Source organism: Drosophila innubila, assembly GCF_004354385.1.
Source record: "Drosophila innubila isolate TH190305 chromosome 3R unlocalized genomic scaffold, UK_Dinn_1.0 2_E_3R, whole genome shotgun sequence".
Taxonomy (NCBI): domain Eukaryota; kingdom Metazoa; phylum Arthropoda; class Insecta; order Diptera; family Drosophilidae; genus Drosophila; species Drosophila innubila.
In genome coordinates, this window is record NW_022995380.1 from 25,562,439 (window position 1) to 25,580,370 (window position 17,932).

The window sequence follows — 17,932 nt, forward strand, 5'->3', positions numbered from 1 at the left end:
TAGCAAAAGGAAGTTTGCATTTTGTCTGCACGCGGCCGCAACCCTCCTGGCCATTGTTGTTGCTGTTGTTGTTGCTGTTGTTGGTGTTGCTTGTTTGTCAACTGCGCTGCGACCTCTGGCAGTGGCAGTGGCATTGACAAAGTCCAAGTCGCCCTGTTGTTGCCTCAGTTGCCTCAGTTGCTGGTGTTGATGATTTTGTTGATGTGCTCGTTGAGTTTGATGTGGCAAACTCGCAGCCGGCACACACTCATCATTCGGCACCCTGTACAGTAAAACCCCCAGCAAAACGAGCCAAAACGAGCCAAACCTGGCCCAATCCCGGGTCTGAGAAATTCGATGCGCATTCTATTCATTGGCGTGTCGGTCCTAGAAATATGATAATGTGCCAGCAGCGAGAGGAGCAACAACAACAGCAAATATGCAACAGTCAGTTCGTAAATTTTCATTGTAAAATAAGAAGTGACTATGTGTGTGTGTGTGTGTGTGTGTGTGTGTGTCTGCTAGGGGATGAAGATGTATTGCCTTTTGTGCAATTTGACGTAATGTTACATAAGCTCTCTGGATTGTGTTAGGGTGATCATTATGAAAGGGCACAGGCAACATCGAATTTCTGTTTCAATTTTTATGATTGTAAAAAATAGAAAGAAAGAAAGAGAGAGCACTACGTGCGGCAGCTGTTGCCCCTTTTGGGATTGGTTTTTATACATACTATGTATATTTCTTCTTTATTTTTTTTTGGTAGGTCTCGAATTTGGTTTGGGATTGGGTTCGGAATTGGGATTGAGTTCGGGGTGTAGATACGTACAACAGATATGGGTAATTTTTGGCAGACGCGCCGCAGTTGCTATTCAAATGTTGTTTAATGCGTAAAATTTTAATTTTATTTTTTTTATCGTTGTCGTTGTTGTTGTTGCTGGTGTTGTTGCTGGTGTTGTTGTTGTTGTGCCACGTTGGTGGCGGAAATTGTGTCAGCATTTTGACAAAAGAGTTAAAAAGTTGTGGGAAAGGCAGATGCTTGGTTCATCAGATTGACTGATGCCTAGGTGTGAATGGATATTTGAGTTCAGGGAGTGACAAGGGAATTCCCAACGCAAGCAGAAAATTGTTTAAATGAATTCATTAAATTACAGCAACTTGAGCATATGTATACGACCATGAATACTATATAAAGGAACTGCTATGCAAATTTAACTATTGATTGCGCTTTTAAGCTAAACCTAATGAGTTTCCTTATGGCATGTTTGTAGAATTGCATAGTAAACTAAGATTGTCTTCCGCCAGAGCTAAATCAGAGCCATTCTCTCCTTCCCTTTTTGTTGTTGTTGTCAAACGAAGCAAATGTAATTCTATTAAAAGCAAACCAAGAAAAATACAACGAATAATGCTTTGCCATTACAAGAGACAGCAGACAGCAGACAAGAGAGTAAAGAGATGGGAAAAGGGAGAGAAAAGTCTCAGGCTCTTATGAGAAATTGTTGGCCAGGCCCTGGAAAATTGTCTAATTGTGCGTGGTAAGATAACAAACAGCCGACGGCTAAGACCAGAGCTTCCTGTTATTGTCATTGTTATTGCTGTTGTTGTTGTTGTTATTGCAGCCGTAACACATTTCGTCAATGTAAATAAGCAAAAATTGGGCAACAACAACAGCAACAACAGCAACAAAGATAATCGCCTTAGTGGCAAAAACGAAAAGTGCACTTCAGGTCATGTTAACTGAATGAGAAAGGGAATGAGAAAGGGATTGAGAATGTGAATGTGACTAAGGATGGGTGGCATTAACGCCGCATTGACAACAACAAGCTGCCACACACACACACATACATATAGAACCACCCCTTGCAACTTTAAAAACTGTAACAATTGGCAATTGTGTGGGTCTTGCGGCTTGACGAAAAACGGATGACGATGTGAAAAGGATAACACGCACTTCTGAGGCTGCCCCACGCCATGAAAGTTAATTTACGTCACGCAGCATTTTCAATCAATGTCAGACCAGGGGGTTGCCTACCGAAGGGTTGAGCATTCAACTAACTGAGCAGGGTTGTGTGATTGTGTTGATTTTCAGTTGAGATGAGAGAGAGCATAGAAAGCATTGGTCGCCCGCTGCTCTTGTTTATTTTCATTTTCGCAGCTAAGTCAATCAAATTGATCTCGTTTTGATTTGCATTTAAGCGACACTTGACGAGCCGACCTCTTAAATGTAAATAAACACACGCAACTTAACATATTTTCATAGCCTGACATTTGCTGACATTTATCGCCTGGTTTGCCGCTTTAATTGCGCATTAACTGTTGCGCCAGAGAGCGAGAGAGAGAGAGTGAGAGAGAGAGAGAAAACCCGTCATCATCGTCATTTTCCTTTCTTTTTCCATTTCCATCAACAGTATTTTTTTGTTTTCCTTTTTTGGTCAGGTCACAAACCAGAGAAACACGCGTACAAATATTTTTTAATTGAATGCATCGCGACGTTGATGAGGGTGCCCCATAATTATAGGGCCCAAAAGTCTTAACTCCAAGCCCGATTCGAGTCCAACACGAAACTCATGTCTGTCTGCGCGACCTGGTAAGAGGACTGACTTGTGGCTTTCCATCAACTAATTGCTGGGATTATTTATTTATGGAAATCTATCTAGCCAAAAAGTCGTCGCGTTTACGCCCCTAACAATTTCGATCGCAATTAAGTGAATCGGGCTGGAACTAAGCAGAGACAGCTGAGTTATACTCGTACTATTACAGGGAATTATATAACCAATAAAACCTTCAAATATGTGGGTCTTAATTACACTCTGATAGATCGGACAGATCAGCGATCGTTGGAATTATGTACGTTAGATATTTATATACAGTTACAACTTTTAATAAACTGATATATTTAACACCCAGTTGATCATATATACATATATCATAGAAAATCTTTCGCTTGCCTCATCAACTTGATCTCTTTAATAATTTTTTAATTAGGCATCTCTTTGAATTTATTACTGTGAGAATTGCTTTCACATAATTCTAAGATTTGATCATTAAAATCTTACTAGTAATTAAATTAATTTTTCAGTTGCTCTTGTTTTTTTTTTGTTTCTTAAAGAGAAAGTTGTGCTTAAATGAAGTAAAAGTATTTTTGCTTAAAGTCACCATCGCCCTTTGTCATTACATGACTATCTGCTGGCAATTGCCTGACCTCATAATTTAGAACGATTTTTGAGCAGAGAGAGTACACACACACACTCTCTCACAACTCAAATTTAAGAGCCTTGGCAGTGCAGAGGACACATCCTTGTGCCGCTTTTACTTACGCTACGTATTCTTTATGCTTTCTGCAGAAAAATTCCTGTCAAAATTGATAAAAATCACATTTTCCATTTGAATAACATTTTACGAATTCGTGCATAAAATTACGGCAACCCTCGGCAGCAGTTGCTACCCTAGCCCCATCCCCAACCCCTAAACACAGTCTCTGCCTTCTGCTCCTGTTTCTGCTCCTGCTCCTGCTCCTGTCCCTCTTCCCTTTCTTCCTTTGTGTGCAGTGGAATTTTCTGCAGCAGCACCGAATTTCTTTGGTTACCACATTCCTTACTGCCTTCTTTTCATTCCGTCTATTTGTCTGTCTGTCTCTCTGTCTCTCTGTCGGCATGTCTACTTAAAATGTGGAAAATATCTATTTGCTACGCCCGAAATACGCGTCGCAAATTTGCTCAGCTAAGGGAAATGAAGTGAACTCAACGAAAGCGGCGAAATTTTCTTATCGCCATGGCGAAAATGAAATTAACATTAAAATTTGCTCGCTGCCCGCAAAAAGTTATTCAACTGTAGATAATTTTCATTGAGACACACACACTTGAAAGTGCAGCTTCAACTACTTACGACTATGCCAAAATTTAATTTGTCTACAAAGTAACTCGACGTGTAGATAAATCAATCAAAATGGCGCAAAAAAAACAATAAGAATACTGCTCGTAAAAAGCGCTACAAACTCGTCTAGAATTGTTGCTGTCGGCGCACTTTAAAGTTTCATATATATATTTTAAAACATTTTTTTGTGTTTGCAACAACATTTGACGTCAGTCCAGTGGATTGAGTTTGGCGTGTGCAACACCTTTGCTGCCCCACCGCCCAGTTTGGCCCGCTTTTTGAAAGCCATCGCAGCAGAGCTTGAGAGCGCGTCATTTTGTCTATGGAGTACGAGTTTGGCCGAAAAGTTGCGCCTTCCTCGAAATACTGAAACTGCATTATCACCATGGTCGCCACTCGAGGCACCAGACGAGTTGCCAAGATGACGAGTGGCCCGAGAGTGTCTTTTTCGAGTGGTGTTTGCGCTGAGCGCTTTTGTTTTCTTGCCGGCAACACAGAAAAACACATAAAATTATTTTGCCTATCACCATAAATAATTCAACGTAGAGCAGCAGTGACTCTGCCAAGCATCGAGCATCGAGCAACGACTACGAGCATAAAAATCTTCAAAAAGAAGCGCCAAGTGCGAAGTTATTGTTGTTGTTGCACGCACTCAAAATATTAAAAAAAAAAAAAAAAACTGCGGCTGCCACACAACAACATTTTGAAGTTGGCGTTGGAGTGAAGAGTCGCTCTGCAACATGCAAAAGACAGGCAGTCTGCGAGTCGAGCTTAGGGCTGTCCCTAAGTATCACCATATGTATCTGTGTGTGTCTCTCTCAGTGTGTGTGTGTGTGTGTGTGTGTGTGTGTGTTTAAGCTTTAAGCCGCGTTACTGTTTATTCAAGTAGTTGTCTGCTCATGACTTTGGCTTCAAACTGCCGCACAGCAGCACTTCAAGCTGAAGCAAACAACATAATCAAAAAGCGACAAAGCGACAAATCGCCAAAGGTGTGAAGAGCTTACACTCGCTCAAAAAATAAACTCACATCATGATCAGACACAAATTTTTCAACAAATTAAATATACTATTTTCGAAATGCACATTTATCCGTATCATTGTTAGTAACGGAACCGGAACTATCGTTGTGAACAAATAAGATTCCTTTTTTAAAGTCCGAAAACCGAAACGCTTGTACCGGTACAGATTCGGTACATTTTTCTGAAAATTGACAAACTTTCAACTTTCATAACTTTGTCATTCCTAGACCGATTTTCAAGCGGAATGTCATTTTGGTCATGATTAGAAACTCATATTCATTCTGCATCCAAATTTAATTTATTCCGAAAAAAAAAATATTTTGCCTCTGGATCTTGTTTTCGATTTCAATGCATAGGGTCCCCCCTTTGAATTTTTGAAAACTGAAAATTTTAAATCTCAAGTTTTCACTTTTAATCAATTCCTTATATCGTTATTAGTATAAAACAACACTTTAAATTTGATTCTGAGACGTTTCGTTTTTCTGTAAAAAATCATGCGAAATTGGACAAAAATTTTGACTTGTAAGTTGCATGGTTCAAGGTTTGAACAACTTCAAACTTGCATAACTTTTTTAAAACTTGACCGATTTTCAAGCGGAATGTCATTTTGAACATGATTTGGCATCTTATTTCATTCTGCATCCAAATTAAATTTATTCCGAAAAAAAAAATATATTTGTTCTGGATTTTGGTTTTGATTTCAATGCAAAGGGTCCCCCCTTTGGATTTTTGAAAATTGAAAATTTTAAATCTCATGTTTTTACATTTAATCAATTCCTTATATCGTAATTAGTATAAAACAACACTTTAAACTTGATTCTGAGACGTTTCATTTTTCTGTAAAAAATCATGCGAAATTGGACAAAAATTTTGACTTGTAAGTTGCTTGGTTCAAGGTTTGAACAACTTCAAACTTGCATAACTTTTTTAAAACTTGACCGATTTTCAAGCGGATTATCATTTTGATCATGATTTGGCATCTTTTTTCATTCTGCATCCAAATTAAATTTATTCCGAAAAAAAATATTTAGCCTCTGGATCTTGTATTCGATTTCAATGCATAGGGTCCCCCTTTGGATTTTTGAAAATTGAAAATTTTAAATCTCAAGTTTTCAGTTGTAATCAATTCCTTATATCGTAAATAGTATAAAAAAACACTTTAAATTGGATTCTGAGACGTTTCATTTTTCTGTAAAAAATCATGCGAAATTGGACAAAAATTTTGACTTGTAAGTTGCTAGGTCAAAGGTTTGAACAACTCTAAACTTTCATAACTTTGTCAAAACTGAACCGATTTTCAAGCGAAATGTCATTTTGATCAAGGCTTGGCTTCCTTATTCTATCCCCATTCAAATTAAATAAATTGTATAAGACAAATTTTGCTACTTTAATTTATTTTTGATTATGGACTTACCAGGGTCTGATGTATCTAAGACAGGTGGCTGCTGTGACAATGGACCGGGAGTACTACCAGCGCCCGGCGAGCGCGCATCATCGTTCATTGCGCCTCCATAGGACAACGATGAGCTGGGCGGCCGCTGCAAGGATAGAAAGAGATAGAGAGAGAGAGAGAAAATAAAGGGTATTTATATTAATAATAGATAATTATATGATGTACTTATTCTATGATTGTCATGCACTAATAGATACAGATATAGATGTGTATGTGTATGTATAACTCGTAGATCAAGTTGGCAAGCATGCGTTAGGTGTTTGTTAGAATTAGTTACAAATTGCTTATAAATGTCGCTTTAAATTGACACGCCAACCATAAAATGAGGCACATAAAACTGGACATACAGTCAATATAAAGTCTCAGACGATCGGACGACCAAGACATCACCAATGTCGATGTCAATGACTCTGTCCGGTCTGTCTGGTCTAGTCTGCACGACTGTCAAGTTGTCAAAACTGCCATAGCCCGGCCATATTATGGCCAAACAAATGCTCCAACGATCGTGGTCTAGGCCTAGACGACAACAATCAACAAAACAACAAAACAACAAAGCAGCAACAACAATCGTGTGCAAAAATCTATAAACATATATACTATAAGTTATCAAATTAATATGCAGCAGCTGGCTGTGTCTTGACTTTGCTTCTCTACCTCCGCCTGCAACTCTGAGCCGCTTCTAACTAGAAGTAGAACCTCAACAGCCTCGTCATCTTTTGCGACGACGACGACGACGACGACGATGGCGGCATATTAAGCGCTCAGCTCAGAGAGGCCTGCAGAGACCAAAAATGTCAATGTCCAGGCTCGCTATTGCCATATTTTCTACTTGGCCTGCACCTTCTCCACCGCTGACGCTTTTGGCCAAGAACTCTTGCTCGAAATCGATCGGTAACAGCAATTTAAATTCTGCTAATAACGACAAAATTTGTTGTCGCTCGACGAACTCAACAAAAATATTACGCTTCGGCATTAATTTCATGCACGTGCATAAAAGCTACAAATAAACATAGTATATAAATATTTATATACTCGTATACACTTATAAATACATGTATATATACATATGCCCCTGCCTCACCTACTGTTGCAATTTTATATATATTTTTTTTTTTAACCATAAAATTATTATTTTCCCAAGCTCGTAAAAATTCTTGACTTTCGAATACAATAAATTTCGAGTGTGCGTATCAAAATTTTGTTGATTCATTTGGAATGCAGAGCACATCGCATGTGTTTTCGCTAAATATTTGTTAAATCGCATATTAATAGCGCCCTGCTATAGACAATCCATGTGTGTTTATAAGTGTGAGTGTAATTTGTATGTGTGTGTGTACAATTTAATTGACTAGCTCAGCACGAAGGCAGCAAGATGTTTAATCATAGAAGACGAATCAATGCTCGTCCAATGAACTGGGAAATTATCATCAGAGAAAGAGAAATAGACGGAGAGAGAGAGAGAGCGAGACGAGCTTAACAATATAATAAAGAACGCTCTAGTTGGGAGTGCAAGACTACGAGATACTCTTTTCAACTTTGAAATATAATAGTTTTTTAAATGACTTCTGTGTTTATTATTAAATTATGTTGAAATATTTCTAATTAATTTATATATCTGATTTGTCATACATTTTCTTGTTTTATTATTTTTTAAGCAATTTGTTTTTAAATAAAGTTCTTTATCGGCTGTGACTTAGTCAAACACATTAATTTCACAGAGTTGTCGTTGTTGTCTGTGGGAATCTTCTTTGGATCACTGCCAATTTGTCCAAGCACACTTTTGATTCCTGCCTCAACGCTACTTTCAATTTCAAAACACACATCCAGCCCCGATGGGCAATAGAAGTATTAATAATTAGACACGTTGTCTGCATATTAAAACTAGTCGTCTCTCTCTCTCTTTCAGCTTTCCATGTCCATCTCTGTCTTTGTGTCAGCATGAACTACGAGGTGTCTTTTGATAGACGCATAAACAATTTCCAAGCTAAACTCGGCACTTGATAAGTTTTAAGCCTCTTTTTCATAGGCGCAATTGTAGCAATTGTCGTTTTTTTTTTTTTTTTATGTTGCTTTGGCCAAGTTTATGGGCTATAAAAAGAACGGGGCAACCGCAGCCTAATTTGTGGCTCATTAAAGCGAGCAAATGAAACTATTTAATTAGCTGCATTAAAATAAAAAACGGAGAATAAAAAATGTAAAAAAAAAATGCCTTAAATGAAACAAAGGGCTGCATTTTCCCAACGAAAACGAAACTTTCCTTTTATGAGTGAGTGGCATGAACGATTTGAGGCGACTCGAGGCGAGTCGAGTCGAGTGAAATTTGATAGGCCTGTCGGTGTGTGTGGACTCTGGGTGCCTTACGGGTTCGACTCGGTCAACTTTTCGAATCTTTCACACTTGCCGCACACTTGTGAGTTATGTGTTGCAAGTTGCTGTGTCGCAAAAGCTATTGAAATTGTATCGAGTTACCTGAACACGGCACGGCCAGTGTTGCAGATAGCCAAAGAAGACGCTGCGGCATGTGGCATGCGGCATGCGTCGTGCTAAATGCCAGTCGCGCTCCTTGAAAGCCAACAGGACAACAGGACAACCGTGAGTGGCAATGTGGCACAGGGCGATTCAGTTAACCGATGCGTGCATTAATTACATTTTCAATTAGCAAGCGACCAGGAAATTAAGCTATCGAATGGCCAGTCCGATCAATGTTGTTGTTGTTGCTGTTGCTGTCGCTTATCGCATTGCATGTCCTGCGACAATTATTATCAAATATTGGTTTTTATTTAAATGATGAGGCTGCCGCTTTCAATATTCATGAAAGTGAATTGAGACCCAAGTTGAGTCGGAGTCGGAGACGGAGTCGACTCCATTCCATGCCGCTTCACATCACGTAATGTTGCCCCCAACGCAACACAACGCAACACAAAAAAAAAAAACTTTTTCACTTTACCATCCCTTTGGGTGCATTAAAATGATCAAGAAACAATTTTCGTTTACCTTTTTGGCGCTGTGGGGTTTGGGGACCTGCCACGTACTTTGTGTGGGGTTTGGGGACCTGCCACATGCCACATGCCACACGCCCCTTGCCAGCCAACAAATTATTTATTTATCAACTAAACGCAGCGTCAATAAGCAAAATGGCGTTTGTAGCTCTTTAAATTTTTGATGAAACCAAAAACACAACTCGACAGTGTTTTGTTTGTATTCGCTGCAAACATGACACAATCGTGTTGTTGAAAAATTTAAACGTGGCCAACATTAAACAGCCGCAAAATTGTGATGCCAAGCGTGCCATAAAACGTAATCGCTCCCCAACTTTATACCCCCACTCAAAATGTACAACGAACAACGAACAAGCAACAAACAACAAACAACACGCAGCACTTGGTCAATTGTTGTTGGTCAAAGTTTTTGTTTGATTGCCCGGACACTTCATTATGTTGCCAAAACGTTATTTCTGCTCAGCTTTCCAAGTGACTTGGCTAAGTCGGCTCAGCTGCCGCATAATTGAGCCTTGCCGCGTGGCATGCCACACAGTCCAGAAACAGAAAATGCAGGGAGTCAAAACATGCAATTTTCGCTAGAGATTTCGTCTATATAATTTACTAGCTGATAATCACAGCGCTGCCTCGCCGAGTTAATCATTACAATCAACAGTTAGTAGCGCCCAACCACCCTCTTGCCTCTTTGCCACCCACCCTCCCTCTCTTAACATGCCACACAAACAAACAGAACAATCAAATTATGGCAAAAACGAGGCAGGCGTTTGATTCTTTTAGCTGAAGAACTCAACTGAATTCAGTTCAACTGAACTGAACTTTTTGTCAGCGCGTGGGAAGCGTTTTGGCTGTTTTTCGGGGGCGGTCGTAAGAGGCGTGGCAGCGCGTGTGCCATCTCAAAACTGTGTTGTTATGATTGTTACTCATTTGCCGGCGACACGAACTCAAGTTCTCTCTCTAATTGCCCTGCAGCAATTTTCGCGTGCATTTGACATTCGATGGGAATGGAAAAGGGATTGACAATGGAAATAGAAATAGAAATGGGAATGGGAATGTAAGTAGAAATGTTATTGGTTGTTGTATTTGGCCCGAGGCAAGCTGAGGATTAGACCAGCCTCGTTTCACAATTAAAAATGTGCAGCTTAGCCAAAGGACAAGACCCAATAATCATTGTCAGTTTGCTTGTGGCAAATGAAGTTGTATTTACTGAGCCCAAAAGTGGACGTGAAACATATTTTTGCTGTTTTCTTTGCCTGTGTGTGTGTGTAAACACTTACTCTCACACGCACACACCGTAACTGACTGAGCACCACAAAGCTGGCAAACAAAACACTCGAATCCATATCCTTAGAACAAATAATTAAATCCTTTTTACATGGCCGCACAGCCAGCTAAGTTTTTGCTTATTTCTCTTGCCACAAGGGGAGACTGGCCGCAGCTCCTCACTTCCCCTGCTCTGCTACAAAATATACCAATCCCAATCGCAATCCGTATAAAAACCCCGTCGGCTGTTTATTTTGATGGATTTCATGTTTGGCAAAAGCTTTTGTTTGTCTGTTTATGTCGTGTTTGTTGTTGTTGTTGTTGCTGTTGCTGCTGTGGCTGTGGTTTTAGCGCCCTGGAGCAGAGCTTAGCCCGAATCCAGCCCCCTTCCCCAGCACAATTCTTGCTCCATTCTTAGGCCCATCCCTTTGGCTTCAAGTCCATTGTCAGGCTGCGTTTCAGCTGTTTCTGCTTAATTAACGGTATATGTGGCCCAACCCCACCCACTAGCCGCCCACTTGCCACTTGAGCAGTCGTTGTTGTTGTTGCTTTTGTTGTTGTTGTTGCCACCTTCTGTGTATTTAATTGCGCGCATGGCATTTAATTGTTTTTCAAATTTGTTCAAGTTGTAAAATGTTCGCTGAATGAAATGAAATTTGTTCTCCATTTATGTGTGTACGAGTGTGTGCGTGTGTGTGTGTGTGGCGTCTTCATATGTGTGCTATGTGCCATTTTGTTCAAGGGTTGAATTTTTAATTAAAGTGGCTGGCATCGTAGGAGCATTGCTCCTTGCCAACACCAATCAGCGACAGACGGAGCGGGGGGAAGCAGAGGTGCAGGTTAAGGGCGGGGGTAGGGGGTGCTGCTGCTGAAACAATTCACAATATGGCTGCCTTTTGGGGTTGCCCAAGCCGTTTCCAGCCACGACACGCAAATTGCTTCAGCTCTGCAAATGTAGATACATATGTATCTATAAATATACAAACACACAAACAGCCAGTGCAGGCTATAATTTCAATCAAATTGCAAATTAATTACACACAATTATACCACACACACACACACAAACACACACATGAGTGGCAGCTTGTTGTATCTAAGTTATTTTCTTCAAGTTTGTATAAAACTTGAGTGCAATTAAAGCATCAAAACGTTATTTACCAGTTTAACTTAATTAAATATATACAGAAAATTGCATATAATTGTTAGAAAATAGTTTAGAAAATACGAAAAATAATAATTACATTGAAAAATAAATGAAAGGAAATGTATTGCTAATTAATTCCAAGTACTTAAAGAACATTTCGATTTGGTTTAAATAATTGCAACAAATTGCATAAATTTCAAGTAGTATTTAAAATAAATTAAGACATATTTAATTACACTCAATTTGTATTAATTTATTAAATTTCAAATTTTTTTTTAATTTACTTAAAAATAATAAATTCTTATCAATTGTTATCATTTGAGTATCATACTCGAATTGCCTGATTTTTCTAGTAACTTTTAAATATAGTCACAGCGCGATATCAATTCAACAAGCACTTAATAAATGTTGGTCAAAAATAGAAAAAAAAAGAAAAAGAATTATTAACAGATATCTGTTTACATTTGCAGTTAAAAGCAACTCGAAATAATCAGTAGGGGGAATTTTGGGTAGCATTGCTATCTGTAAAAATGAGCTAATGGGACATTGCTGGCCATAAACAGATAGATAGGCGAACTGACCATGGAGGAAGCAAGCACTCGAGTGGCAACATGTTAATTTCATGTAGAAGCACTTGACATAATTGTGTGACTACACCTGTGTGTGTGTATCAGATATACAACGAAAGATCAGTTGGGGCGTCATTACTCATACGCAACGTTGTCTAATGTGCAACGTGCTCGCACTCGCTGTCTCGCTGTCTCCATCTCTTTTTGGGGCACAGAAAATCTTGTGTACTGCTATCGTAGAGTCGAAAAAGCACGCCCAAGCACAAGTCTGTGATTAAATATTTATAAGCTGATAACAAATTGAAGCAGGTAGCTAAGGTAGCTGTTGTTGCCTCGACACAACGCAACGAGTACGAGTACAACCTTTTTGGAAATCTTGTGCAAACAATGAAATTAGTATTTTGATAATAAAAATTCAGAAGCTACCTAAAATACAACAAAAAGGCAAAATAGAAGCAAAGAATGAACAAAGAAATATTAAATAGATAAGCAAAATAGACCCGGGCCAGAGCTGAGCGCGCAATTGTGGCTCTATCAACTTATCATTTGTTTGACTTTGTTATTATGTTACACAAACAGTGGAAATGTAGCTAATGCAGCCCCAAAATAACCCAAAGCAGAGGAGGAGACAGAGACAGCGAGACAGAGACAGAGCCTTGAATATTGGATGTTGCATAGACGGAAATGGAGCACGGCTTTTGCACGTTGCACGCGATTTGCATTGGGCAATGTTCACACAGAGTGTCGGAGGGATTTATCTGCGTTGCAAATCTCAGCTATCAATTTGAACTTTTCACAAAGCCCAGCCAAAAGAGATTAACATGTGTACTAACAGCTAGCGAGAGAGAGAGAGAGAGAAGGAGAGTGAGAGACTTGAGACAGAGCGTGGACTTTGCACTTTTTAATTTCCAACTGACTGCAGTTGTTTGTTGCGGCTGCAATGCAAATAAGATAATTATTCAAATGGCATGTTTCACACAATTCCAACACACATTCTTTCCAAGTCCAGACCCAATGAAGAAAGCAGCTAAATGAACGAAAGGTGCGGAGGGGGAGGGGATACAGGGGGAAGTAGAGAGACGTATCACGAAAGGCAATGGAATCATTTTCTTGCCGGCAAAAGATATCAAGATAGCAACATGCAAATGCTGCAATGATCGCGCGAAATAGATTTGCATAAGCTGACACAGCGGGAGGGGATAGAGAAGAAAGAGATAGACAGGGGTTAAACTGATGCCCAGTCTCTGAGTCCGTTCGTTGCATGTGAGAACATTAATCGTGTAATTAATTTGATGCATGTGTATGCAAAGTAATTTCATGTAAAGTGTCACACCCGCCCGAGACCCGAGACCCGAGTCCCGCCGAGTGCCACAAGCCGAGAGCCGAACCCCAAACAGAGACCCGAAGAGACCGGCAACAGTAACATGGCGTGCCAAAGACAAAACTCAAACTACATACAAACAGGAGACAAGCCAACAGGCAGGCTGACCGTCTGTCTGTCCGTCTGTCCGTCTGTCTGTCTGTCCGTCTGTCTGACAGTGTCAAATAGATTCCGCTGGCTGATAGAAACGACAGCGCCATGGCATGAAGATTAGCCACATCGTGGCCAGGGATCAGACCCAAGTGTCCCTGTTTGTGTCTCTGTCTTGGAACTCAACTCAGCTCAACTCGGAACTCGGCTCATTTGCAAATTACGTGGACGTGGACGTGGACATTTCGTTGTCAGCGCCCGCTGCCGACATTTTCATTTCGTTTAGGCCAAGAGATTTTATAGATTTGCATTCCTGAAACAAGTATTTGTTTATTTTTTCTCTTTTTCGGGCTGCACCATGACATATGCAATGTCAGACTGACTAGCGTGCCAAAATCTCAATCTTTGCACACGATAAGGCCAAAGAAAAACCCCAAGGTGTTGGACAGTTCGAGTTCCCGTTCCCGTTCACGTTCCCCTTCACGTTCCCGTTCACGTTCGCTTATCGCATTGCGCTCATCTTGTTAGCCAGATAAGCTGACATTTGAAATTAGCTGGCCCCGGCGGATACATGGCCATAGACAAGGCATTACAAGGATTTCAGCTTGTCTCCAGACCGATGTGCCGAAACTGCCAACTCATTGTCAGTCTGAAATTCATATACTATGTATCGTACTATGTACTTATATAGTATATTGATATAATGCACTGATAAATGCCGCGGCTCGAAAGTAGATCAAAAGATTCGCAGCCACGCACATTTTGTTATTGTTATTGGACTCTCCAACACTCTGACTCTCTATAAATGCCGAAAATACTATACACTTCAGTTAAACAACGCCCTTATTCAGCTCGATTCATGCTGTGTCATGCTTGCCGCGAACTTCAGCACGCCGCCGCCTTTAGTATTGTCTTAAAAGGCCTCTAAAAAGGGGGGGCGGCTCCTTTCCCCCTAAAAGACTGGCCCGCGCCGCATCAGAAAACCCAAAACTGTCTCATCATTGCGGACCAGGCGCAGTAGACTAGAAGACGACGCGTCGTCGCCATCGACCATCGTCATCGCGATGACTCGGCGAATAAATGAAAAAAAATAAATAAAATAAAAATAAGAGAAGCCGCATTGTTGCTTTCGGTACTCAGTTCTCAGTTCTGGGGAGAGTGATTCCTTTTCCATTTCGGGACACGTAAATCAGTCCAAAAATCACGCCGACCAGTGCAAAATCAATTAGAGTTGCTCGCGAAAACTCAAACACTCATTTTGGCCATTTTAGTACACTCGGCGGCGGTCCAGGGAGAGCCATAAAAATTAGAAAATTTGATTATAGCCACAGAGTTTCACTCGTGACTCACTCGTCCGTTCGGGACATCCCACTGGGCTGGGCCATTTGCATATTATCATCGTGAGGTCGGTCTTGGCAAGATGCTAACCGAAAAATTTCATTACCCTAACCAAGTCAAGCCAAAATCAAATCAAAGGGCAGTCAACGCAACGCTAGCGACGTTTAAATGAGTTTATTACGTCTTTTGGCGTTTACCGTTAACAGCATTTAGCCAAAAAACAGTACAGCACAAAAAAGGGGTGCATCATGAATGAATCTCGTAATGAAATTTCCATAGATTTGCATAAAAAGGCATCGACGCTCTGTCAGTTTGTGAGACCGTCAGACCGGTGCGATGCCCTAAATTAGATAATGTCTAAATTGGATTTAAAACACGCATTTTGCGGGTTTCCAACGGTTACAGCCACTGCCATAGATGAGTGTGAATACCAGTGAATGAGTGCGAGTGCAAAAGCGAGTGTGAGTGTGAATCACTAGCACCCATTGAAGACCCATCGAGACAACATCAAAATAACATTAGAACCGCTTTTTGGTATTTTCCATTTTACATTTTCCATCTTTTTTCTTTACGTTTTGTTTACGTTGTCTGCGCAGTTGAAGGGTTGCAAATGTCGTTGTGATTTGTATGCAAATGCCCAAAGTGTGGGCGGCAGCAGAGGTAGATCTATGAAATTTGATTTTTTCAACCTGACTGCAGCGTTTAAGGGTTGGGGGACAGCTGTAATTTTTTTTTTTTTTTGACCAGGCGCTAAAAGCGGCAACGTAAGCCAATTATGAAGCGTAATCAAATTACGTTGCAGTTGCATTGAAAAGAGAATGGGGATTATATTACTTTGACGTGAGCAAGTTTATAAAAGTCTTTAATCTAAAATAATTAATTTAAATTAATTTGTTTTTCACATTCTTAAATTTTACCCAAAAAATAATTTTCTGAATGTTTCGCATTTTTTCTTGATTTTTTAAGTTTATAATTATTTTTAATAAAATTATTTTCTACTTAAAAAAAATCGAATTTAAGAGAATTAATTTATAACACTCAAAAACAAGGTTAAATAATATATCCGTTACGTTTAACGTAAACAGTTGGCGTCACTAACGATTTTTCTATACATTTGACGTTAGCCAAGTAATTTAAACCAACAATTTTGTATTACTTGAATGATAATAAATGTTTCAGTTTTTACTTTATGTTCAAAAGATGACAGATTGCTCAGTTTATTTGACGTTACGAAATGACGTAGCATTCTTTCAACACTGCAAGGCGTAAGAAATCAAGTACCACAAATTCTCAAGCTAACACTATGGACATTCGGACATTCTCTTGGATTCTCGCACTTTTTGCCACACAATTGGCAAGTTAATAAATTCAGTTGGCTGCCACAAATGTTGTGGGCATTACGTAATTTACATGCGTTGCGGCATTTCAACGATACGAGTATGTGGCGCCATTTACACGTGTTGTCGCCTGGACAAGTTCATAAACAAAAGTTTAAGTTTTTGGCCTCAAGTGGAAGTTGTAGTTGGAGTCTTGATGTTTTTGATTGTGACTTTGTTTGGGGCGTGTATGTTTAATTTTTTTTTATATTTTTTTTTTGTTGTTGCTTGACGCTGATTGCGTGGCATTTTTCACATATTTCTGCTGCACATTTCGTGCAAAACTTAATTATATTAACTGAGTTATTTGCGGCATTTGGCGCGCTCTGACTTGGCCAGGCCACGACAAGCAGGTGTTGTTGTTGTTGTTGTTGTTGCTGGTGCTGTTGTTGAACGACAGAAATTATGACAACTCAACTTGACTAACTGGTGTGGGCCACTCTCGCTGCTCCCTACAAGTCGGCCAACAGTTGTTCGCACCTAAATGGCCCGACAGCCGGACAGACAGACAGACAGCCGGACAAACGGACAGATGCAGACAGACAGGCGGCGACAGACGCTCACAATCAACAACATAATTAAAGGCACAAATGCTCATGTCGCTGCTCGGTCTCTTGGCCAGAGTCTGCCTTTTTAGCCAGCTCGATTGAGCTTGGTATGCAACGAGCTGCAATTAAAAATCAATAAAATGCGTGATTTTTGCAATTTTTGCAATGCAATTTGTAATTGCAATAATTAAAATGTTGCCCCTCGCTTTTTTTTTTTTTGTTGTTGGTCTTCTTCTTGCCGCTTGCTGCTGTTTTATTATGAGCTGCTTAATCAAATTTTCACCTCAAAAGCCAACTGAGTCACGTTACGAAACTCGAACTCAAACTCGAAGTCGAACAGAAACAGAAACAGGAATAGAAATGAAGTGAAACAACCCCTGGTCCACAAATATTCAGGCAATCAATCACATCGTCGAGTCGCATAAGCCACCCCTATATACCGTATATACCCTATATACTACCCATGTACACCCTGTGCTCGGTCAGGGGCGCAACAAATCGGATTAACTCGCACAGACTGTACCACCCGAAATCAAAATCAAAATCGAGATTCACGCAGGCGCACACAGGGGGAAATTTGCTCTAACAATTAACTTTTGTTCTTTCCTCCTTTTTTTCTCCCCTCTTTTTTATTGTATTCTCCTTTTTAACAAACTGTGGGCGTGGCTGTAGTTGGACAAAAGGCAAAAACCCGAAACGAGCAGTCAACAGAGGTTGAGTTTTTTTTTTGTTGATCATATTGTGTGATCACCACACACGTTTACCAACACTGTTTCGATTGTTGGACAACGTATGCCGAACTGTCAGTGGCTTGTCAAAACAGCCATTGATTACGAGTTAAAGGCTCTGATAAGAGACGGGGCCAAACTGAGGATCAGCTGAGATCGTCTAGCTTAGATTGTG

The 17,932-nt window shown here is 40.1% G+C and overlaps 1 protein-coding gene across 2 annotated transcripts in view; it reads right to left on the reverse strand.

Moving 5' to 3' along the window:
- LOC117791662 (homeobox protein homothorax) overlaps positions 1–17,932 on the reverse strand; it is a 121,410-nt gene that overhangs the window by 55,952 nt on the left and 47,526 nt on the right. For both annotated transcript variants that reach the window (XM_034631471.1, XM_034631472.1), the window contains exon 7: positions 6,283–6,406. In XM_034631471.1, coding sequence (XP_034487362.1) covers positions 6,283–6,406 — 124 coding nt within the window. The remainder of the gene's footprint in view (positions 1–6,282; positions 6,407–17,932) is intronic.